This window comes from Phoxinus phoxinus, assembly GCF_949152265.1.
Source record: "Phoxinus phoxinus genome assembly, chromosome: 3".
NCBI lineage: Eukaryota > Metazoa > Chordata > Actinopteri > Cypriniformes > Leuciscidae > Phoxinus > Phoxinus phoxinus.
In genome coordinates, this window is record NC_136878.1 from 42910567 (window position 1) to 42937771 (window position 27205).

Below are 27205 nucleotides of genomic sequence, written 5' to 3' on the forward strand. Positions count from 1 at the left end.
TCCTAACCGTAGTTTTTTTAAGCCAAAAGAGGGTTTGTGCTGGTGCAAGCTGTTATCCGGCTTTAAATGCGCAAAAATTGTTAATTCATAATACAGCTTCCTTTTGAAATCCGGAACATCATTAGGGTGCTTTCATACTAACACTTTCATTTGACGTCAGCGTTTGGTTCATTTGAATGATGTGAATGAATGAGTCTGAACTCGATTGCACACCCGCAAACTGTAAACAAGTCCACTTAAAAAAGGTGGTCTGGGGTACGGTTCATGTGAACTGCAGCACGGTTCACTGATGATATGAACGTAATCGTACTAAATCACAGGAGTGAACCGTTATTGATGACCTTTCATTTGGTAAATCTGTGTTTGTGTGTTCTCACTCGCTTTGAGTGATGCACTGCTGGCTTCATAAATACATTTTTCCCAAGCCTTCAGCAGAAATGGACTCCCAAATGGGCCATTATAAACAATATAACAATAAAAAAATGTTATAAAAGAATGTCTGTTTTCTAATTAATCTTTTGTCAAAAGTGTATAGGGTCGCGAGCAACACGAGAGTGTTAGGCTAAGTAGGCTATAGTTTTTCTAAACCAACAATAATTGAATCTCTGATGGCTCAATAAGTGTGATTCACCTTTATTCCTCAAAGTGGCAATGTCTGATACACACTGATGACAAAAGAAAACAAAAGAATACACAAGTATCATCAGCAAAACTTGAAACGGCTCAGCGATTTCCTGCAGAGCAAGTTTTCTGCAATCAAATATTAGTGTCATTGTCACTTGATGGTGGATCTGGTGAATAAGCTGTCAGCAATCAAAGTATTAATTTGAGGACATTGAAAACAATAGTTTTGAGAATATGGGTGAGATTGGGAACATGAGCCAGATGCATAATACAATGAGCTTTAACGATGATGATGGTAAAAATAACAACTGCCCAAACCTTCCATGTTCCAAAAGGTGAAGGGTATATATGCTTTATTTTATTATTTTGTAATTGTCATTAAAATATCAGGAGAGTTTTATACTTTTGCTGCATTTAAGAAATAGATCTTGGTTGTGAAAGACCCAAAGTTCAAATCGCAATTTATGAATGAATGAGTGAAATCTTTATTTCAAACAATTCAAATAAATAATAAAATAAAAAAGACAGCAACGTGTATGAAATATCCATCAACAAAACAAAACAAAACAAAACTAAAATTTTGCATAATAATTAACCTGTTAAAAGGGATAGGTAGAAGCCCTAGGCTTATCAGGACCTACCCCCAGTAACTACCCAAACCAAATCACAATCGAACGAGATAAATCAAACATAACGTTTTAGATATTGCAAAATAATTCCCTTTTGGCAGTCGTGCAGAATAATTCTAAAATAAAAACAATGAAAATACAGATTAAAATACAGAAAAATATATATATTTTTTTTGTTTACTTGCATGTCACGTGATCAGACATTTGCAGTACGCAATTGTCGTTATGTGTTGACGCTTTGGAAACTAAACCAAAGGTTTGAAAAACAAAAGAACAAAAGTAAGGCCAGCAACGCTTTACATTGTCCCGCATTCTCATCGAACTCGATCTCGGACCAAGCAACTGATCCACGTATGAAAGCACCCAACGCTAAGGTTTTGTGCTGAAAGCAATGGGGTTAATGGCCACGTTGCTATAAAAGCACTAAGGGACATCTTTATCATCGGTGTAGTGACATGAAAAACCCGAGCAGCAGTATTCGATGCCTTGGGAGTGAGAACGGGTTGTGCGTGAGGGGAAAGTATTGCTGTTATTTTACAGAATGAGTATGCAGGTTGAGCTCCTGTCTCAGGGGTGACAACAGAAGGAGTGTGTGTGTGTTTGTGTCTGCATGTGTGTATATAGTGGAGCGTGTGCAAAGAGACATCTGCGTTAATGGGGTGCAGGTGGAACAACTGCTGGTCAGAGTCGGCAGGAGATGCCGAATTTGCAGATGGTTTGAATAAAACAGACAGGAAAAATTGCAACAGAAAATACTTTTAATGTACGCCTCCATTTTTTTGAACCCCTAAAGAACATCATCATCACACACGCAAGGACACACACACTGACTCTGTAATCCTTCTTCGCACATGCTGCAAATTCAAATGAAAACAATGGCGGCAGATCAAAGAGGTTTCTCAAGAAGGGAGGGGAAAGTGAAGACAGGGAATGAACGCCTGAACATTTCAGCTGCAAGCTGAGAGAAAAATATGATCTATAGGTGGAACTTGAATGCAAGAACCCATTTACACCTGTGGAGTTGCAACCTTGCAATCTCATTGCCTTTGTGGGAGCTGCATGAATCTGCATTACAGTAATCATGGGAAATAAAATAGCTGTTTATTTAACATGTTCCAATTGCTCTTGAGATGCAGTGAATATTCTTTTGAAAGCAGTTGCAAATAGTTGTAAAATGAGCTAAGCATTTACTAACCCTCATTCAGTTAAAATTAGCTAATTTTGATAGGTTACAAGACACACAAGAACTCATGGCATCTGGAGTCATTCATTTCACATGTATGAGAACTATTCTGATAACCATTTAAGTTTTGTCATGTTCCTCACAGAAAAGATTTGCAATATAGTCTTCTGAGTCATACAGACTACTTTTTGTGCTTTTATGGTGCCTTTTTGTCCTTTAGACCTGATGACTAAATTTAATTTGATCAACATTTTGCTTCACGAATCTGCTAAAATATTTTTCCAAATTTTTGTGTTCAAAAAGTAAGTCTTGTCATTTTTCATGTTGAATTTGGAATGAAAAAACAATGACACAATTTTCCCTTTTTGAGCGAACTAGTTGTTAAACTACATAAAGCAAACAAACGATAAAAACATGATGTTATCGAAGCAATGGCAGTGGGTAGTTTTCTCTCAACTTGCCTATAAATAAAAGCTGGAACCCCCACCAACAAAATTCATGAAGGCTCATTAAAAGCAAAATGATGTTTTTGGTTTACAATGAAAAACTTACGGTGAGACTATGAAACCAACTTGTACTGAAATGCCATGAAGTCTTGATTCATTTCCTTCTCTGAAACAGAAGTTAGTAGCAGTCCTTTGTGCAGAGGGAAAGGAGAAAGACCAAACGCTAGCACAACAGCAGACAGCAAGAAGATGACAAAACATTTCATGCACAGTTCAACACCACAGCCTTCATTTCGGTTTGGGCCCTGCTTTAATATCAAATCCATGTTTTATTTGTATAATCTCTTGGTCTTTTTTAGTTTAAAAAAATCTCTCTCTCTCTCTCTCTCTCTCTCTCTCTCTCTCTCTCTCTCTCTCTCTCTCTCTCTATCCTTTCCTATTTTTGACAAGTACAGTACATTGCCAAATAGAACATAAAATACAAGGCAGTGTAAGCTGTCTTAAATTCTCCACAAGTCCTCAAATACATAAATACAAACACAGAAGAGCAGAACAGAAATGTCCAGAGACTCTGGGAAAGTCTTTCGTACAATGCACACATACATTTTCTCACCGTCTACCATTGTGTAAATTGGCTGATAAGAGGTCCTTAATTAGGATTCTCTCCTGCTGTTGGCTTAAATGAACGGGATGAAGACATTGACAAACCGATAATTTCTACAAAAGGAAATAAGTGAAAAAGAATTTTCAGCAAAATGCATCCACCTTACAAAATTATACAACATTCTGATGCACTCTCTATCTCCCACAGTGATGGTCCACAGTGTTATGGTTCAAATTCCTGGTTTCCCTCTAACACCCTTTCTCTTCTTCCTAAGACTCGCAGCAGTACAACTGCTGTGGTTAGCAACGAGGCCATATCCTTTTTTTCAGTGACATTTGGAGATGTAAATAAACAATTAAAAGAATGCAATTTTGTGCTAAGAATGTGGCTAAGCAACCTAAAAATCTTGGTCCACCTTAACAGAACATTGGTTTCCTCTCTGTGCAAAACATTTTAGGGGACAATCTATTGAAAACAAGCAAGTTTTGTGTTACCATGACGTTTTTACAGACATATTCCTATTTTTAATAAGCGTGATACTGTCATGTTGGTGTAAACCGAAACAGTTTGTTCATATAGTGGGAGAGCTTGGCTTGTCTGTCTGCTTTTGCTCTGATTGGTTGTTTGGGGGATTTAATATTGGATAAGTGATAACAGACTGACCTCAGTTATAGAGGATAACCTTTGAATATCACATTGAAAATATCAGCAGGGCTTTATAACTTAAAAATTAAAGTGAAACAAATTTGAAAAGAACAAACACCACAAAAAACTAGGGAACTGAGTCATGACAATGTCCAATATCTTACTTGCGTTGTTTGTATCTATCAACACACCAGGGTTCAGTTGCAATTTTAAAAGTTGAAAGTCCTCAGGACACCCTTTCAGTCATCCTCTCAACTTTACACCAGTCTGAGGGTAAAACAGTCAGCATAACGCTTGTTGGACGTTATCATAGTAGCATCAGGCAGCTTTCAAGTGTTAAAAGATTTCAAAGTAATTTAGTTTTTGAGGCATTTCAAACCTTGCTGTAGTTTTTCAGGGCCATGTCGTTGCATGGTCCAGTCACTCCTTCTGTATAAGGAATAGTAGTCGTGTTCTGCAGCTCATATCTCCAAAAACAAAAATGCATGTGAACCCATGCATTTTCCGGAAGGATCACTTGCCACAACACATTTCCAGTTTCTCTGAGCAAAGAGGTTATCTTGCTTTATGCAGGACTCAAAATCCTGGTTCAAATCCTTGACTCAGGATCCTTCATCTCATAGGAGAAAACTATTATAACGAATAGCAGGTTGGTCATTTCCGGTGAGAAGGCTGCCTTTATATGCATTTATCTTTATAAACAGTCTGTAAGCTGAATGCAGTGTGGGCTGCCCTTGAATCCACCTTAGTGCACCAGCCAGAGATAAAACAGCAATGTCAGGGACACTGATCATTACACCGGGAGGTGAAAATAGCATTTGGTATCACCACCTGAAATGGCATCATTGCCTCCTGGCACCACATTTATAATGCTTCCCTATAAGCATCTGGGCCAATTAAAAGTTTTATAGTCTCATGAACAGCAGGCTACATTGTAATGGAAACCAGAAGGCACAAAGGGATTCAGCCGAGCCCATGTTGATTAAAAACTGTGTATCTATGCAATACATGACTCCTAATTATGGTTTCTAAATCAAAGCTATCATGTGTAAGAGTAATCTATATCTGGAATGCCTCCTTCTCTATAGCCACGGTTGGTGCCATAGCCAGAGTTGGTCATGTTTTGGGTTGGCTTGTATGAACCTGTGCCATTCGAGGGGAAGATGGTGTGTATAATGTAATCCTCTCGCACTGGTTTAGGTTGAAGGGTCTGCCTTGTTGCCATTGGAGTCATCTGAAATCCAGGCCCTCTGATCTCTAAGATAGTATTGTCTTTCTTTGTTCCTGACTCAATGTAGTCATCATAGTTTTTGCTCTTGCGAGAGCCACTATGGCTGTAATGGTCTCGTGATTTGAGGCGCCCTGCACGGTGCCCATACCAGCAGAAAATGGCAATAATAAGAGCAAGGGAAACTATTGCCGTAGCACCTCCAATAATTCCTGCAAGTGGAAGAGAAGTAATTTGATCAGAGCTCTCTTCTTCACCTTGTTCCTCATCAGGCAGGCCGGGATCAGCCGTTTCTGTTCTGGCACAAACTGGAATCTCATTTGATTCTGTGTCCCCTCCAGACAAACTACTTCTGCTTCCACTGTTAGACACTAGAGGCACCATGCAAATGATGTAGCTGGAAGCAGGCTGTAGGGAAGTGAGAAGGTACTCCCGCCGGTCACCCCTAACCAAAGTTTCTGTGATGGACCCCATGGCAGAGCTAGTTCCCAGGCGAAGCCAGCTTAATCGAAAGGAAGATGATGTTTGCGCTACACTCCAAGTTACACGGATGCTGTCATGAGATAGGGGTTTCACATTCAGGGCTAAGTTCTTTCCCACACCACTGCTGCTTAATGTGTAGTCCAACCCTGTTTCTGGAAGACCCAGGCCTGGTCGCTTGGACCTGAGAGTGAACAGGGACCCTTGGGGAGGAGAAAGAGTGGTAGAAATGACTCCCACCGCTCCTCCACTCACCCTGTTACCACCAACGCCAACACCTGTACCTACTCCTCCACCACCTGCAGCAGCTAACTCACATTCATCCATCTGATTTGTGAGGTCTCTAAGCGCCATGTCTCGGACTCGCTCTGGTGTCTGGCAGATAAAGCCTCTCACGGTAATTGTGTTCCCCTTTGCCTCCAGCCAGTCATGCAGCCAGCGCAAGTTGCACCCACAGTGCCATGGGTTTCCTCGCACAAGCAGCTGCCCCAGGTTGTCCAAGTCCCTGAACAATCCTCTGGGAAGGGTAGTCAGATTGTTTCCGGAAAGATCGAGGCGTTGTAGTCTGCGCATTCCATCAAGTGACCCCCGAGGCATGTGTATAAGGTTATTGTCCTGAAGGGAGAGTCTCTGCAGATGGGCACTGGGCAAGTTAAGTGGGGGTGTTTGAAGTGAATTACGGACCAGGGAGAGTTCTGTTAAGTTTGCCAGACGTGAGAAGGTATCATCAGCTATACGTTGATTAGCTAAAAGATTACCGTCCAAGACCAGGCGGCGTAAAGAGGACAAACCTCGGAAGGCATGAGTGGGAATAGTAGAGATTCGGTTGTCATCTAAACGGAGTTCTTCAAGTGAGGCAGGAAGACCAGATGGGATGCTGGAAAGGTGGTTTCTGGAAAGGAAGAGGAGACGTAATCTAGGGTTGTCCGCAAAGGCCTGGTCCTCAATACTCACTGTAGAAACAGAGTTGTCGTCCAAATGCAACTTTTCAAGGAGCGGAAGCCTAGCAAGAGCAGCCCTTTGCAACACTCTAATGTTGTTGTCCTGGAGGTGGAGCTCTCTCAATGAAGGTGGCAAATTCAATGGAAAGTCATCGAGCTCGTTATCATAGAGATATATAACACGCACGGTAGTGTGATGCTCCAAGGACCTAGGAAGCCCTGCATTGTCAATGTGATTGTTTTGAAGATAAAGGACAGTTGCAGATGCTGGTAGAGGTGGGATTGCGCTCAATCCGCGGTCGTTGCAGTAAATAAAGTCCTCGTCGCAGCGACACACAGAAGGGCACACTATGTCACCATCACCATCCAATCCCAGTGAAGAAGCTGCAGTCATCTCCAATAGCTCAGCCAATAGTGTGAAGCACAGCAGCAGAAAGAAGAGCAAGTCTCGAAGCTCCCCTATACCTTCAGGAGCCATCGTGCAACCAGCAAGCTCTCCTTGCCTCCGCTTGCCTTTTATAGCACAATTCAACCAATAAAATGGTTCTTTATAGAAGATTATTCAGAAGTCCATTTGGATTTTGGACTCCGTGTTTTCTTTCACCCTGGAAAAGATTAAAGAGAGAGAGAGAGAAACACACACTAGTTAATACCTTGCATAGATTTTTTTAATGTTCCAATAAAAGTAAAAGAAAGGCTAACATCATATACATGGCAGCACATGTTAATTGAATCATGTCTAATTGTTTATTCATGCTGACGATTTAAGCCATTTTAGTTGCAGTTCAATTGATGTTTGAACTGCTGGCCTCATTTACTGATGCACTAATCATCAAGTATTAGAATGTTTTGAGTGAGAAAGACTGACATAGCTTCCTCTTCAATAAAAAGTGAATTTATGACTTTTTATTTAAGAGTTAAGAGTTGTAACTAAAAGTTGCAATACAACTAACATTTAATTGAGCAAGTTTTCAAAATAATCTATCTTTTCCAGTAACAAGCCACATTCCAACCATGTAGCAGTGTACCATGGGTTTTTATGTCACATTGTGTTGTACAATATTGGATTTGTGGATTTGTTCAGTTTAAAACTCAAACTTTTCCCCTTAAAGAAGCGGTGTTGGGAAGCTACTTTAAAACAACATCTTAAACAACAAGATACAGTACAAGCTTCAAGCTCATATATTAAAAACATTCAGTTGAGCTACTATTTTGACAACTACACTACAAAAATAATAGGGAGGCTATTTAGTTGACAATGTCTTCTTAAATATATGACCATCCAATTATAAAATTTACACTATAATCAGATTAGCCATCCTTTTCTCATCAAAGAGGGGTTTTGATGAATAAATCCCTATTAGGCTAACAGCATTAAACTTGTGAAAACTAATTAACACATGAAATGACCAAAAAAATACAATAAATAAATAAATAAAATATAGCCACGGAAATCATCGGGTTGGTGAGATATCTTTTTTAACATTTTGTCTCTTTTAATTGGACAGCAGTATATTCAGTCATGTCTAGCAGCTAAAGGTACTCTTTTATATATATAAGCATTTTGGAGATCACAGATTTCTTTGCAAACTAATTATACTAAACTCAGGACACACACTATGGAGATACTATGTTATCTATTGAACCAATATATGGCTATTCAACCTAACTATGAGACTGGATATAAAAGGATGTATTACAACCTTCCTCTATCAATCACATTGAAATAAAATGTCTGATCATTTTGAGATATTCATCATGTGTACCTCCAGTTTGGCATTGTGTTTACCAGAAATGGGCAACATCCCCAAAATATACTATATCTCCTAAACGATTAAATATATCTAACATCTTTAGATTACCTTTTTATCAGGAGTATCTCTAGATAGTGCATACCGAATGTTGTGCAAGTTGGACAAACAACCTAGGACAAGTTTGAAAAGTAGGATTTTCAAAAGAAGAAGAAGAAGAAGAAGAAGAAGAAGAAGAAGAAGAAGAAGAAGAAGAAGAAGAAGAAGAAGAAGAAGAAGAAGAAGAAAAAGGTGGCAGGACATTTTTTTTGTGGAAATGGATAAGCAGATTCCATGCAAGTATAACCAATAAGAGAAGACTCACTTTTAGGGCAGAAAAAGAATAACTGGCAAAACGGTACACATACTGAACAATAGGGTAAAAATTGAGCTATGGTTTAGTGCAAAAGCAGTATATGTCTGTTTGCACCCATGTGTTGTGTTTTAAACAAAAAATCTGGTCAAATGACCAATTCTGACCAATATTGGGTATTCAGGTCACTGGACTCAGTACAGAGATGAAGGATCAAGAGAGACTGATATGCAGAGAGAGAGGGAGGGCTTAGTAAACATGTGTTTTGAATGTCTGGATTAAGCAGGAATTTTCGCTTACAAGGTTCACAGTCTTTTACGTTCAACCTCACCTGGCAGCACAGACAATCCACAATCTTCACATGTGTATTTTTCTAGAGCAGGGGGCTCTAGAAAAATACTGGCGCCTGGGGGCTTTATTGAGGAACGCTATTTTTAATCATTACTGTTTGGTGGCATTTTGTATGTGCAACTATACTTACATTTTCTTGGGAAAATGTAAACATTTTGTTTTTAAACCAATCATTTCTTATTTTGTTAAAAGTTGATAGATGTCACTTTAAAATTCAGGTGATAGATACATCAGATGAATAATTTAATCATCATTTCAGCGCCGGTTGTAGAGTCCTCATGTTTTCCCAATAAACCTGGCATATAAGCCTAGACCAAAGTGTGTGTGGTGACATTTCTGCAAAAGTTGCTTCTTGCTCATTTCGCGACACTTTTAAAGTAAAATTTCCAGTGAGAAGTGATAAATGCTCATTTAATTTTCTCCAAAACTGATGAACGTGAATCTTGCAACATCTTATTATGTCAGTTGTAGTACGTATCACAGCAGTTTGGAAATTCAATGAGCTAAAAGGTTAATGCTCTATCACGTTTAAACCTAACGTACCATACCGAGTGCTGCAGGGATGATGTATTTTTGTAGGCCAAAACCCAAAAGTAAGTTAGCATTTTAACAATTCCGGTTCCATCGTCTCAAAATCAATGGATAAAAAAAGTTTTTTAGTTAAATGCCTAAAATAAGGTCTGAGGTGAACACAAGCTGAAGATATTCACGTTTTATTCCACGACAAAAATGCGACATTAGTAATGAGACCATAGTCTACCTAAATAGGAACATGTTTGTATACTTAAAGTGCAAAAATAATATATAAATAGTAAACTATAAGTATGATGTTATGTGCACTTAAAGAAAACTTTCAAGTATACTTGAAGAATAAAACTACTAAACTAGTTTACTGAGAGCACACTTCAAAGTGCTCTTTTTTATAAACTAATCTAAGTATTTGTCAGTATACCTATTCACTTTTAGTATAGTTGATAGTTGCAGTACAAACAAAAAACTTCAAGTAGTAAACAAGTTGTGTACTCAAAGTTTACAAACTGTTACACAAAGTATACTTAAAAGTATACTTTTATACTCTAAAAAGTGGGCCAATTTAGTCCCAAGTATTGAAACAGTAATCTTACAAGTATACTTTTAGTACATTGCTATTAGTATACTTACTACATAACGTATTAATAAAAATGACTTGAACTTGACCAAAATACTAAATCAAATGAAATGTAAGTATGCGTATTGTTTTATAAGTGCTGCTAAGCCTTGCCAGCTCAGTCCTGCTGCCGGCGTTTCCCCCTACGGCGTCGTTTTTGTTTTATTTGTTATTACAAATAAAAGCCCATTGTTCCCTACATCTGAGTCCTCACCTCATCCTTTCAAAACCCTGACAATTTTAGCATGCTTCTACAAGTCATTGAGCTCTTTTATCGCGACTCGTGTTTCAGGACTCGTACCGTGTGCTCCGCATCTCAAGTGCACCAGGTAAGCTACAGAGCAACCTTGTTATTTTAGAAAATCCAAAAATACAGAGCTGGTTATGTGATGTGAAAAATGTATTATTAATGGTAAAGTGTTTAAAGGTCATAACATCCTGCATAAACCAGCATGAATTCCATGTTGGCCCAGTGGTGTAGTGCTGGTGTAGTTGGTGGACAGGCACAGTAATGCTCTTCTCACGCAGAACGTAGCTGGTCCACCAGAGCAAACACTTCTCATGCTGGGAACAAGCATGCAAAACATCCCTTATGCTGGTGACCAGCACTGCTATATTTTTCAGCAGTTATAGCATTGTCCATTGTAAAACGTATGAAAATTAGTCTTAATCTCCCCCCCCTGTAATCATAATTTGTGTGTAAAGGAATACAAGTTGTTGGTGTTTTACTGCCACTATTGTTCATTCCAGCTGGAAACTGCCGTGAATTATATGAATAAGAACATTTTTGCTGTTTTTGTTTTGCGAAAATCTAGGCAGAGGAATGTTTTTCCAATGAGCCTATGCTGATAATGTGTGTGTCAGACATGGACACCACTGTACCCACCACAGCTTACAAACCAGATTGACTGTAATTGGTCCATCCACACTGCTGGTGTCATTGTATGTTTGTGTGCGCACACTGTATGCCTGTATGTGGATGTATCTGTATATGGTATATATGCATGCCATCCTCAGTGTGTATATGAGATGTGTAGGTGCGCGTGTGGAGGCGAGTAAGGAGTGTGGCGTAGTCACAAGGGGAATTGTAAAATGGGGCTGTCCAGACAGACTGTCGCCTCGGGGTGTCTTGCTCTCTCTCCTTTCCAATATTCCTTCCAGTGGGAGGGCAGGACAAGACTATATCAATTTACATCCAGGGACTCTGGGACGGACCAGAGGAACATCTGAATGACTGCATGTGCGTCGCTTCAGTGCTTCATCTAAACTCACAGTGAAATCAAATTATTTTGGCTCATCCCTTCTGTCACCTGGTAGCTTGCGGTAAAACTGTATTTTATTAGAAAAGAAAAATACACTAGTCTGATCATATTCTTGAGGCTAGTTGTCACAAGAGCCATACTATCATTATAAGGTTTGGAGTCACATGTCCATTTGTATATAAATGCTTGCTTGTTCTAGCTGTGGTCATGTATAGCCTATTGTTTTCAAAAACCTATATCCAAAGACTGTCAGTGCTAACGGGAAGTTGTGACGGTCTTTTCTACTATTGTGATATGTATCTGAGTTAAACGTATCGAAAAAAAGATGTAGGGCGGGACTTGATTTTGTCCACCGGGAATTGATCGCTGAAAAAAAAGAGGGGAAGTTATTTGTGCACGCATACATCATTTATAATAAATACTGTGATGTCACATTAAAAATTAATGGTGAGTTTAAACAAAAATAGTAAATGTCACAATTTGTAGGTCACTGTTGCCCAAAACAATGGCTTTATATTTTTTTGCATTTTCGTGAATTGTTTTGCATCTCTTAGTTATCCATATTTAGCTGAAAAGGGAATAAATAGCTTATAGATTTTAAATACAAATATTTAAGGTCACAGTTTATTTTAAGATGTCTGTGTTACAGTGTAGTTATACATGTAAGTACTGAGTAATATTAATTAACTACATGTACTTACTAGGATAGGGTAGGATTAGGATTTGGTTGAGGGATAGTTACATGTAATTATGCATAATTTATTGTTATTACCGTTATTACTATAGAAAGTATGTAACATACGTAACGAAGACACTCTAAAATAAAGTGTTACCATATTTAAATACATTAGAAAGTATTTCATATTCAAACAAAGCTATCCTTCTCAAATGATTGTCAATAAACAGCAGGTTCCTGTTGTATCAATTTAGCCCATATAGTATGACAACGTACCCGGTATACATGTGTTCAATTATTTTTTTTTTTTTTTTATTCCAGAAATTTAAAAAATAACTTCACTTTGAGAAACATTTAGACATTGTTTTGCTCTAAAAAGTGCATCAAGTTAATTTCAAAGTATTTAATTTGATATTTTATATTTACATCTTTGCTAAATTGTTTTGACTAATTTACTCATTTAGAATATTTGTTCCAAGCCACAAGGCTTTACAAACTATGGATGCGTTCTCGAAGTTTTGAGCAAACCTGCTGATTCTAATGATTAATAAAGGTAAGAAAAATAAAAGTAAGCTTATCTTTTATTTATTTAAAACTGAAAATTTTGTCAACAGGTCACTTCAAACATTACCTATTGGAGACTATATACACAGAATATATATATATATATATACATATAGTCTCCATCTTGCCGCATAAAAACGGGACCACTATGAACACTGAAGAAGACGTGAATGGTTGTGGTCTTCAGACCATGACAGATCATGTCCATTTTTTAGAAGCATCCTTATGTTTCAATAGATCTTGAAGTTTGCATTTTGGCTTTTTGACAAATGGACTGCGAACACCGTTAAAACACAAGTTTATTGCATCACGTGTCGACTGCACCGTCCCCTGTGGAAAGTCGTTACACGCCATTACAGATTATCTGTCAGGCAATGCATTGCTGTAAATATTTTGGGAACTGAAAATGTCAGATGCAGGAGAGAGTGGGTTTTGATCGACGTTTACAAGTAACTGAGGAAACAGAGCGATTAAAGGTTGAATGAAAGCTGCGAGGGAGATGGAGGGACCGGGGTGAGAGACACTGTTAAGTCACTGAGCTCTTGGATTGATGTTTTGGGATGAGATGTCTCTTTATACAGGTCCCACTGTGGATTTCAGATAGCGCTAAAAGATTTACCTAATCCATCCATCCATCAATTTACAGAGACAGGCATTGTGCCAGTCAAACACCTACTCTCAATTTACTATATCAATATATTTTACAACAGCCTGTTCAAGTTGTGAAGTAAAACACATTTGAACCTTTTCAGATTTCTCTAGTGGCAAATATGTCAATATTCAATATTTTAACTTAATAAAAACTTATAAAAAGTAAAACTTAATACATGAATCAACTAAATCACAATAAAATACTCTTCAGCTAGATAATAGAGTTTATCTTAGCTAGCTGTTGTCCAGCTGAAATGAACTGTTTGCATTATTGAATCATTTTATCACTGTAAAGCTGCATTAGTTCAATCTGTATTTCATAAAGTGCTATTTAAATAAAGGTGACTTTACTTGACTAGGCTGTTTGCGGTACAGATATGTGTACAGTATACTGGCTATTTTATACTCTGAATAGGACTTATCCAATTTGATTTCTAGATTCAGATTTCTTATCTAATCGTAACTATTGTAAACAAGTGGCAGAGCGCAACAGTTGGGTGCCGGAAGTAAAAACTCCATAGAGAAATTGATTTTTAATGATAACTTAAGAACTACGAGGTTGTTAATCAATGGTATATGGTTTTGTTGAAGCCATTCGTTTGATTTATTTCAACTTTGTTTTTAAATAATCATGTTTAACAGCTAGATATGTGGTGAAAAACTTCATTACCCATGATGCTGTGCAGAAAATTCCACCAATCAGAGACTCAAATTGTGCCAAAAAAGCTTGCCGGGAACATCCACTCCTGCGAATCACATTGAGTCAGTCTATTTTCAGATGCTATTTTGCTTCAAATCAAAGTTTGTAATGTTGTAATTCACATTGTAGCTGGTTGCTTTGGTTCATGGCTTATAACGCTTTAAAAAAATACTTTTTAGTATGTTTTTCCTCCTATGGAAGTAAATGGCTACCATCAACTACCGATATTTCTGCAAAATATCTTCTTTTGTGTTGAACAAAACAAAGAGACTCATATAGATTGGTGAGTAAATGGTGACAAATTAAATTTTTGAGTGAAAACGTGTAAACGTTTTAACATATTAACATTTAAAACATATAGGCTCAAAAAAGTAATCACAATTGCCAAGTGTATTGGGTTTCCGGCATTAATATTAATATATTAGGTTACTATAGCGTCATTTTAGTTTTTTACAAAGTCACATTTTGTATCCTTTGTTATATTGAACTTCCCGCGCCACAAAGACGGCAATATTCTTATTGTTTGTCACCGGTTGCAGTTCAGGTTTTTCTAACTTACCATAAAATGTGCGTGTGTTTTATAGTAAAGCAGACACAAGTCATTATATCTGGTGGTGGTTTCATGGTAACTTGTCCCACTGTGTATCTAAGATATGTATATCTGGTCTTAAACGTATTTATATAATGGATTTCTAATTTCCGAACATGTTGGCCAAGTCAATTTTCCTTATTGTTTTATGTAGTAACAACAGTGCTCTGCTATCTGCAAGTTGCTCGGTAGCTTTTAGTTTTATAGTTGTAATAACGCCATGTTTGTTAACATCCAACAAATAACTGAATGGGCCACTTCTTTGGCCACAATTATTTGTTGTTATGTGAAAGAAAAAGCATGTACATTCTTTAACCATTCTCGACAGAAAACGGTAACAGCTTTCAGGTTTGGAACAACACGAATGTGAATAATATCTGTATAAATGTGAATAAATACTGCTGTAAAGTGGGAAAGGAGAAAGTATTTGAACACAGACTTCACCTTTAAAAAAGACATTGTGGTTCCTACCTCCTTATTTTCTCTGACACAATGTACACAAGCCACAATTCCTAACAAGACCTGAGGAAGAGGGAAAAAAACTGGTTTTCATATTCTCCGTGTGTCAGCAGTCTCTGCTGTCAGCGCCGCTGCATTTTACTGACTATCAAAGCTTCAGATCTCTATCTCTCCCCTTCCCGCCTCTCTTTGAGAGTGACGTTAAATAAGTACATATTCCAGATCCCTGTTGGATGCTAAAGGAGCCGTTCCACCATCAAAACCTGTTGCCATCCAATTCATTTGGCTCAATGTCTGTCCCAACAGAATCTCTGATTAAAAATAAATCCTGGAAGCATTAGCGCTGAAGCTGTGTTCGCCTCCACACCGAAATGGCAGGGGACTGAACAAAAAGGCCACACAACCATGTGAGGAAAACTGGAGGAGAAAAGAATATCCAAATGTGAATAACTGAATAAGAAATAAATCTTCTGCTGCCGTGTTCTTTTTCTTTTCTTTTTTTTGCACAAAGGGTATGCTTCACTTCATAAAGTAATTTGATCAAATGGGGGGAAAAAATATTGTCTGCTTTAAAATATGCATTTTCTACTTTTAATTTGTATTTGTGTAGCGCTGAAGACCATTTCTGGACACCCAGTGGAAAGACGATCACAAAGGAATCTCTTTAATATCTCCATGAGATTTACAGGTGAAACTCGAAAAATGTGAATATCGTGCAAAAGTTAATTTAGGCTATTTCAGTAATTCAACTTAAAAGGTGAAACTAATATTTATAGACTCATTACATGCACAGTGAGATATTTCAAGCCTTTATTTGAAATAATTTAGATGATTATGGCTTACAGCTTATGAAAACCTATAAAAATAAAAAAATTGAATATTGTGAAAAGACTTTCATAGCTGTAAGCCATAATCAAAACAATTATACCAAATAAAGGCTTGAAATATCTCACTTTGCATGTAATGAGTCTATATAATATATTAGTTTCACCTTTTAATTTGAATTACTGAAATAAATTAACTTTTGCACGATATTCTAATTTTTCGAGTTTCGCCTGTACATTCCCATGAGATTAAATAGAGATCATGCAGACTTTTCTCAAATCTGCTTCTCTCCTGAGATAAAGACTCAACAACATCCTAAAATCTGCTTAGATTTGCCTAGATTACTCATTATGAACTCAAATATATTTCTCATCAAAATCTATGCTATTTACATTGAGTTTACCAGTTCTACTGTATGTACTGTAAGTTATTGTTTATAGTTATTAAGTCCTGAGCAAAAAACAGAGCACCATCCGAGCAATAAAATTGTCATCTGACCAAGCATTTCATATTTTATTAAAGAGAAGTGCAACTTGAAAAATTGATCATATGTAGTGCCTTTAAAAAGTGACTAAAACAATATTACAACGGGAGCGATCAACATGTTACTAAAGACTTTGCATTCATAACATGCATATTTTAAGTGTCATATGCAACAAAATGCTAGCTTGTTGGCAGCAGTTCGAAATGTGTTATTTAAAAAAAGTGTTGTTAAATGCCTGCATATTATAAATGCGCTATTCTCTGCTCCGTCTTTTCATGTCAGCCTTCTCTTTCATTTTGAGGCTTTATTATAGCTTCATAGCATGAAAGTGCATTTGGATAGAAGGTATTTGACATTACAAAGTTGCTTATTTAATAATAAGCGACACACGTGCATGTTAGGTCATATCTATTTGAAAGAATGACTGTCAGTGTGAACACTCTTTTACAATATTTATCATTTTCACTTTGTAAGTTTTAACATTGCTTAGCAGATTTAAAATTTAAGAGCTCAATAATACCAGCTTAACTTAAAACTGAGCCAAGAAAAAATGACAGCAGTTTTACTACCTAGACTGTGTTCACAATAGAATAGGCCTGTGGAAAATATGTATTTCAGTGTGTGAAATATTATCCTGTACGTGTATGACAACATTTGCTATCTTACTCTTGTCACATTTTATCAAATGACCTCACTACAATATGTTACATGTTTAATGCATCCAGTTTTTATCTCAGATGTAAAAAAAAGACAATTTTGCCTTTTTATTCTGATTTTGTCTGTGCAGTCTGATCAAATATTTAAGAAAAGTCTCTCGGCTGATATTGCTTTGGTAGTTCATCCATCACGTTAAAAAGGGAAGGCCTTGTCAAGAGCATTGCATTGTATGTAATCCATGTAGTGTGCTTATGTTATATAAGATTATTGAAGATATAATACATCATCAGCATTGCTGGATTATTGTCTGAGCCAATGAGGTCTCCCAAATGAAGCTGAACACCAGGACCAACCGCACAAGCTGACCACGGCTCCCTAGTCCAAAGATATAAAGATACTATAGGGAACATAAATGGTACAAATCATCTGGGTATATCATATGAACAAAAAATTGTGTGCTATGCACAGCATACATACTGTATACACTTTTAAAGAGGAGCTATTATGCCTTTTCTCATCTTCTTTAGAATAATGTTGTTGTTTGAGCATAAAAAAGGTCTGCAAAGTTACAAAGCACAAAGTCACTCCAAGGGAAGTTATTCTCTATATCAGTGAACACCGTTTCTGAACTCCTGAAACGCCTGGATTGAGTTTTCTTCCGTGAACATACACATCAAAATGTTCCTAATTTAAATCATTCCTGGCTAATGCATATGCAAAAAAAAAGGCGGTTTGTTGAGTTGACTTTAGTAGTGTGTTATAACTTACGGTTATGGTAAGGGGCGTGACATTTCCCAAACACGCTTAGAAGCGGTTGACCAATCACAACAAGTCAAGTCAAGTCATCCTCATTTATATAGCGCTTTTAACAATGTAGATTGTTTCACAGCAGCTTTACATTAATAAACGGATAATTTAAGGTAACAGATTGTTTTGGCTTTATAGCGGTTCTTGAAAAAAGATATTTTCCAGCTAAAGTTAGTTTTGATTGATTCACTTCCGTCGCAAGGATCATTAGTTATTAAACGAGAGACCGCTAAGACGACACCGTTCTCTCTACACACAGACTTTAAACGCGAACCTGTGAGAAACGCTGATGGCGCTCACGTGCGCATTAAGAATTCATTCTATAGTTATGCGCATTTTAATATATGTATTAATTATTGTAATTCCCTACAAACCAAACCTTAAACTACCTGTCTGGCCTTAAAAATTTTAGACAGAATTTTATCACACAGATACGCGAAACCAAAATTATCCCGACAGCGCTTTATCTGTAGAGTGGTAAAGGGACAACACACTGGTCCAGCGACCAATCAGAGCACATTGTGCTTTTCAGAAGGAGGGGCTTCATAGAGGCAATAATAGACTGGCGTGTAAAACTCTTGAACGTATTTTAAAGACTCTATGCGGTGATCTAAACATTCTTTTGAAAACCCAGCGTTTAGTTGATCCCGATAAGCACTCATTGTGTCAGTTTTAAACACGATGGCTTTCTTCTTTCATGCGAGGGGTTTTTGTGTCAAGACAGCTTTGTTTCCAGGTGGACCGCTAAGGAACGCAACACACACGTCTCCTGGAAATCCTGTAGAATTCATCCAATAAGATGACGACTTCGAAACTCCTGGAGTGTTTCCAATTTCGTATGGCATATGCATACTGACAGACTGGGAAGAGATGTACAGCAACAATGTAAAATATGTGAAGAATAATGTGCTTTTAAGCTACATTTAGGCATGAAAACCTGTTCTAGTAGACCCCCAAGAATTAGAAAAAAGGCATAATTTGGCTTCTTTAAAAAAAAATGCAGGCAGACTGCTATGTCTTGTGTCAAGAAATGCTGTAATCTCTCTCAAGACTCCGTTATTGGAATATTTTTCTAAGCTTTGCTCCCTTTTTAATAGACAGGACCGTATAGGAGAAGAGATGGTAAACAAGGTTAGGAGAGAGAGGAACAGGGCAGGGAAAGCATCTTCAGTCGGGACTCAAACTCAGGTTGCCTGAGGCTCTTTCTAAACTCAGAATACTAAGTGGTGATTCTCTTAAACATTTCATTTAGGTATCAACTTTGTCTTTTGATGTTTATGAATATGTACTGTAATGTGCTTGATTGAAATGTTGTGGATGAAACATTTAAATCAATAATCTTCAAGTCTATGTTGCACCCAAAAAAATAAAAAATAATATACAGGTGAAACTCGAAAAATTTGAATATTGTGCAAAAGTTCATTTATTTGAGTAATTCAAATATAACTAATACAACTAATATATTATACAGACTCATTACATGCATAGTGAGATATTTCAAGACTTTATTTGTTATAATTTTGATGATGATGGCTTACAGCTTATGAAAACCCCAAATTCAAAATTAGAATATTGTGAAAAGGTTTTCATAAGCTGTAAGCCATAATCATCAAAATTATAACAAATAAAGGCTTGAAATATCTCACTTTGCATGTAATGAGTCTATATAATATATTAGTTTCACCTTTTAAGTTGAATTACTGAAATAAATGAACTTTTGCTCGATATACACATTTTCATGAGTTTCACCTGTATAAAATCAAACATATCTCTTCACGAGGCTTTATTAAAACTGCTTGATTCATATGGATTGATTTTTTAGACACCTTTATCTTGGATCTGTTAAGTTTTGGTTACCTTGACTTTCAGTGAAAGACAGATATCTCTCAGGTTTCATTAAAAAATATCTTAATTTGTATTTTGAAGATTAACTGAAGTATTTGGAACGACGTGAGGGTGAGTACTGTAAATGATGAGAGAATTTTAATTGTTGAGCACTGACTGAAACCACACAGCACACGTCCTCACACCCCCTCTTCCTTCTGTATGATTCTGTATGATTCATCTTTCTAAGGTGCGGTTCCCAGAGGCAAGACATCTCTTTCATACACGTGGACATCTCTATTCATCTTTGATCTTAAACAGAGCAGAAATGAAATTCCAGGGAATGCCCATTCATAAATAATGAGGCCACTGTTTAAAACAGGCAGCAATAGAGGTTGTTTAATTTCCGCCATCATGTATATTTTAGATGAATAAAAGTTTTTTGTTATTTTTAATGGTCTTGGTATTGCCCTTGTCTTTCATTGTATGTGCATATCTGTGTGCTGGGTTTAAAATAAATATTGAATGTCCAGATTTTGTAGACACCCTCCATGTCTTTATCTGAAATTCACTGGCCCATTTCTTTCTATCTATCTATCTATCTATCTATCTATCTATCTATCTATCTATCTATCTATCTATCTATCTATCTATCTATCTATCTATCTATCTATCTATCTATCTATCTATCTATCTATCTATCTATCTATCTATCTATCTATCTATCTATCTATCTATTTTCTGAAAAAAGTTGATACAAAAGTTAATAAAAGGTAATAACATAACTAAGAACTTAAGAGCTGACGAATAAACCTCTAAGCAAACGTAATTTTCTTTTCATTGTGTGCAAATTATCTTTACTGAAAGTGTACTATATTAAAAAAACTTGTTTACTGAGCAAAAGGATCCTCAAATATGTGCTTGATTTAAAATGTATACTTATGTTCTGCTTTAGTTGGACATAAAATGACTCAATCCCTGCTGTATGATTGAAGAGTCAGATTTTCACAACTAGCATCTTATTCTGGCTGGTCATATACTGTCCATTTTTACAGGAAAAGAGTGTCTGACCAACATGTAAAGTCAGAAAACACAAATCTGAAATCAGATCTTAATCCCACACTGCCATATGACAACAGCCCAGACAGAAAAATGACAACGGACAATAACAACCACAGCTGACCCTTTGCTAATCTACACTCTCTGTGTGTCTCATGTAGACACGCTTTTCAGAACATGTCATGAAAATGAACTGAAGATTTCAGTGGAATGAAATTGAATAAAGAATTGTCTTACATGTGCTGGAAATTGAATTTATAATTATATTATTATTATTATTATTATTATATCTGCTGTTTCTCTTTAAAGCACTTGAAATTACACAATAAAAAACCACAGAGATTGAATCAGAATTGAGACAAACGCTTCTCACAGTCGACTGAAAACTCAGAGACCTCAATTAAAACCAATTACTATTAATCACTGTTCCTATAGCACTTGAACACGTCTTTAGTTACTATAGACACTGCAATGACCTGAATGCACTGAAACGAAGTTGAATGAATATACCTTGAATCAAATGTTGGCACCATAATAACCATGAGAAGGAAATGTTAGTGTTGGTATGAAAAAAAAATCATAATAAATGCTCCCTGCTTTCACCGTCTAGGTTAACTATAGACCCGATATAGGCCGGCTATGATGAGTAACCCACTTCTAGCTAAAATAACCTTGAATTTGGTTACATGTCGTTTTGGCCAAAATAACTTGCGAGATCAAAGTCAACAGTGATTACAAGGTGCTTGGTTTCATTTCTTTGACATGCTATGCGTAGCCTGTGCATCTTTTCTTGGGCTATTGTTAGACATCTATTACATTTTCACTGACAGCCCAAATTTAGCCTTTTATTCGCCTAGATGTCAGGCCTGAGTTTGGACGGCTATTAGACGTCTTTTAAACACAAAATTGCTTGTCAATTTTATTAGTGATCCAGCAATAATGTTTTAAATTAGCTCATTTCCATCTTTGCACTGTCATTTGTAAAATATGCAAAACTAAATGTTATAACTTCTGTCAGTGTTTTGCAAACTGAAACCATCGGTTGCTCCAACAAGTAAAGTATAATTTGAGGGAATTTAGCTCAGCCATTAATTGTATATGAATACATGCTGTCTCCATTCTAGAAGACCAAAAGCAATTATAAATGTAGACTGTTTCCTGGCCAGGTGTGTCATTGCATCATTAGCTTCTGCGCCAAACGCTTTAGAGCTGGTTTTATGCGTGACATTTGCATTTGCAGTCTGTTGTTGTTGTTGTCTCTCAACTGTAGATTTAGGGATGACACTTTCACAAGAATGTCGCCTTTCAATTTGTGCGTTTGTCTGGTTGAGTCAGTAAGGTGTGTATTTTATCCAGCAGGAGAACTGCATTTGTATTCAATTCATCATTCTTTGTAAAATGGCAGTGTGTTTAAATCCAGGCCGAACAATCTCAATCCCCTCGCCACATCTCCCTCCCTCTCTCACCCCCGTCATCTCTCTCTCTCCTTTTCCGAACGTGCCCTGCATGAGAAGCGAGGCAGACGATTGAGTCGCAATTTCTCTACGCCGCTTTCATGCCCTTCTGTTTCATCACGGCACCATTTTTCACTGTTCTTTTCAAATTTCGGCTTCTCTTTTCCACTGACGCTTGCATTTGAGCCGAAGCGTTTTATAATCTTCCTCTCAATTCATCTTCATTTGATTTTCTTTTCATTTGTCAGTTCCTGCAAACCACGAACCTGACTTCCTCTAACTCTTTAATCCCAAATCATTCCTTTAGCTGACACAATCCTCTGATAGCCTTGCATGCAAATAAAAAAATAAAAAAAAATAAACAAATAAAAAATGCAGTGATAATCTGCTTTCTGACCGCTGATGTCTAATACCATCAGTGACCTCTGCCACATCCCTCAGTCTGATCTAATTCTGATGGGCTGAGCAGTTGGAATGGTTGGAGTCCGACGGTGGCACTTTATTTTACAGTACGTGCACTTACTTGTACTTACAGTGTACTTACCTGAGAAAGTACTGGGTAATCTAAGGTAACTACATGGGTTCAGGTTATAGGTTTAGGGGTGGGTTCAGGGTTAGTGCCTAGTTATTACCCATTTATTGCAAGCACTATAATAAGCACATAACATGAGGAACAGGACTATAAATAAAGTGTACCATTCCAAACGTAATTTGTTTTCTTGATAAGTCGATTTAAAATGCTGACGCAACTTCATTGATCTGTTCACACCAGTTTTGGCTCGGTTGATTTCGTCACCATTACTTTATGAAATAGCTTGCTGCAAGGACGTATGTAATATAGAGGAGGAAACTATTATTATGCACTTGAGCAGAATTTTCACGTTATTCGTCACACATTTAGGGTGTGTTCACACCTGTAGTTCGGTTCTCTTGGTCCTTTTGGTTCTTTTGGTCCGGCCCAAAAAGAAAATGATACGTTTAGTCCAGGTTCACTTAGCATTTAACTCTGTCATTTTTAACTCCGAACCCAAAGATACAACAACTAAAAACAGCTTTTATGACATTTATTTTGCGACAGAACTTACTAAACATGCAAAACATATGCCGTGTGCTGGACTTGACTAAATGCGCTTGTTGTATGTGTGTGTGGTATTTTTACTTAAAACTCACAAAGATCTTAGAAAATGTGTAAATGAGCCAAAACAGCACCTGGAATTCCTCCATCACACACAAGTGAAGATTTGCAACAGAAGACACGGTTCTGACGCCTGTTCAGACGAGAAAAACAGCATTTTAGGGTCGCATCTTGTGACATCACATCCTGTTTTTGGTTCGCTTACATGTCTTTGGTCCGGGTTGCGTTATTTCAGTCAAACCGCACTAGAGTTCGTTCGGAGGCGGACACACAGAGACCCGTCTTTTCAGTGTCTAGGTCCACTTGTTTGGTGCGCACCAGGATTCAGATGGCAGCGTTCACACTCGTTCAAATGAAACACACTAACACAGCAATCGCACCAGGGTTCGTTTTAATCCAACCAAACATGCCAAGTGTAAACACACCCTTAGATTTAGTTTTAAACAGATAATAGCTTAAAACCATGACCTCTTAACTTGTATAAGCAATTTAAGCATGAAGTCTCAAAAGCACATAACATTACAATATTTTTGAGGAAAGTTAACAGCTTACAGAGCCCCTTCTTGTACCACCTGACTGCTGCAAATTCATTTCGGTGTTGAAAGTGTTGACATACAGAATGTATGATTGTATGAATGTACAGATTGACATGTAGAAAAGCAGAAATCTGAGAAAGTGAACAGCTCCAGGTAGAACGTCATGGGTTGCCATCTTGTAATTACGGTTACGACATGTTGTGAACGCAGCATATGCTTGTTGTTTTGGTTCAGCGATCGCTAACTGTCTAAGTCTGCATAACCTCATGGAGCGCGCTGGTGACGTCGTGTGATGTCTGGAAATACATATGTTGACAGGCAACTGAGATTTCAGGGTCATTATTTTTGAAAAAATAAACATTTATATATACTTCTTTTTTTTTAACCACAAATATTCGTCTTGCAGTAGCTCTGCTACTCAAGTTCGCTATAGGTCGGTACTTCCGCTGTCAGCCGTGACCTTTCAACGTGATTACGTAATGTGTGGCGCATCGCAGAACTAGTGCAAGACAAGAATTTGTGGTAAAAAAAAGTATTATTTTATTTTATTTTTTATAAAATGCCGATGGTTTGGCTAGATAAGACCCTTATTCCTCGGCTGGGATCGTGTAGAGCCCTTTGAAGCTGCATTGAAACTGCAATTTGGACCTTCAACCCGATGATCCCCCATTGAATATGGAGAAAAATCCTGTAATATTTTCCTCAACAACAACATTCATTTCTTTTCGACTGAAGAAAGAAAGACATGAACATCTTGGATGACGAGGGGGCGAGTAAATTATCAGGACATTTTAATTCTAAAGTGAACTAATCCTTTAATGTCACCATGAAATTAAAATGTATACTTATTTTTTTAAGGAATACTGCAGTATTTATTATTAATATTATGATTTTTTTTTATATATATATATTTTTGCAGCGACATCTCTTTTCTTCTCTGATGATGTGATTACTGGCGAGAGGGCGGGGCAAACTGTCACTCACATGAGATCCACCAATAGCAAACCACAAGCATCCAATCATTTCCTAATGGAGAAAAACAAATCTACATTTTTTCTTGTTTGTAAAGCTGTTTCCCTTAAACAGACGACACAATAGGGAAGAAAAGACTATCACTACATCCATTTCATGCCAACTTTGGAGATGCTGGAACAAACAACCAGCTAAAGTAAACATACAAAAAATTACTGGGTGCACCTTTAAATTCAAATTCATTCTTCATCTGGGTGGTTTTCTCAGCAAATATTGAAATTTGCAATTAATTTGTGATAAATGTAATTATTTATCAACCTACAGCCCTATTTTAAATATGCCACTATATGAAATAGCTCGCAGCAAGGATATGTCTAAAACAGAGGAAACATCACATCTCTAGTTGTTGAGCAGGCTGTGCATTATAATAAGAGGCAATCCAGCACTATAATTTGTTATCGGTTGTGAAAAGCGACAGTGGCAATGTTCTTTTCTAGCGCAGGCAGCTCTAAGACATACGCTCTTATCTATTGTCTGTTATGAGGCTTGCTTTATGTTCTAGTGAAATCAAAATACAATGCAAACTAATGTGTGCCCAAATCATCATGATATACACACAAGATACAGTAGCAATTTATGAAAGTAAAAAGTATGGCTGCATGTGAATCACTTTTCTTTTTAAATAATTAATCGCACATGGCTTCTGTGATTGATCATGATTAATTACACATAACATATAAATATATTTACAAATTCAATCTGTATCTTATGATAAATTTAAGCTTCAATCATCCTATAAAGCTGTAATAATAAATGTCTCGGTTACTGTAGCTTTGGTTTATTATTTATGAGAAGTAACTCCAGATGGTGTTCCTCTGTCTTTGTCATCACTCTCTCTGCTCTGTTTGAATGAGAAATGCTTCTACTAAATGTTGTATTTAATAATTATTTTACTTAAATTACTAATTAAAACATTTAGTGTAAGTATTTTTGTGTGCGAATTGATCCTTTCTCCTGTATATAATGTCAGTATCACAAGTTTCAATAGTTGTATGAAAAGCATTATTTCCAAATATATTGCCGCTCTAAGTAAGATGATGCATGGTATAACACTCTGGATTTTAATGCAATTCAGTACAATATAATATTAGAGGCTGGAATCTGCTCATAATCAAAGCCTCAGGAGGTGAAAAAACAGATGATGCATTAAACGCATTAATTATTATTTTTTTAAATGGACCTACATTTCACTCCAGTTTCCACCTGAAATGAACGCTAGTGTAAAACTCTTACAACTTTTATTTCTTTTCATACAAATTATAAATGGGCAACAGGGGTATGTTACTGATTAATAAAGCTTGTTTTTTTGTATGGTGACCTCAAAACACCTTTACCAGTGCATGATTTGTAAATAATAAGTACATTTTGACGTTAGAATGATGTATGTAATGTATAATGTAAAGGTTGTAGCTCAAGTACTGACTTGAGTCATGATAAATAAGCTAAAGAGCAAATTTGATTTTACATTTCTTTTGTTAAGAGTATTGGTTAGGTTTATGGTAGGGTTTAGTGTGTGTGGTACGTTATTTTCAAATGCGGTAGAGCATTAACCTTTTACGTTTAGTTTTAATTGATCTGTTTCGGATCAAACTGAACATGCTTTTTGCACCACTTTGAACTTTAACTGTGAAGCAACATGTAACATTTTGTTTAAATGTCATCATAGACATGTTTTCCAATGAGCCTGGGTTGAAAATATTACCCCTAGACCAACATCTCATATTTAACATTCATTTTCTGTTCTTGCACAGAATTTAATGGGAAAAAGTAGTAATTTATCAATACGTTTCAGTATTAAATATTCATACATCCAGCCACCATGCCACTAGTATTATAAGTATATAAGTATATCTTCTGCTTTTTCTGCCATTTAATTGGAGAATTATCTTGGAGAACTCAAAACAAGATATATTTGAAAGCAGCCTATGTGGAATAATCTTTGTGTTATGTGTCTATGATGCCTAAAAATGCTGTCTACGGAGGTAGTTCACTAGGTTTTGAAATCCGTTTAGTTTACACTAAATAATTCGTCAATAACTGCTTATTTAATATGGACCTTATCCACATACTGTCCAAATCAATTGACAATTCTGGTGGCACAAAAGTAGCC

The 27205-nt window shown here is 36.8% G+C and overlaps 1 protein-coding gene across 1 annotated transcript in view; it reads right to left on the reverse strand.

Annotated features, from left to right (window-relative positions):
* Positions 1 to 1995: 1995 nt before the first annotated feature.
* The window catches only part of flrt1a (fibronectin leucine rich transmembrane protein 1a), a 69408-nt gene continuing 44198 nt past the window's right edge, over positions 1996 to 27205 (reverse strand). Inside the window, exon 3 of the mRNA XM_079606349.1 lies at positions 1996 to 7385. Within this exon, the coding sequence (XP_079462475.1) occupies positions 5174 to 7258 (2085 nt within the window). The 5' untranslated portion in view covers positions 7259 to 7385 and the 3' untranslated portion in view covers positions 1996 to 5173. The remainder of the gene's footprint in view (positions 7386 to 27205) is intronic.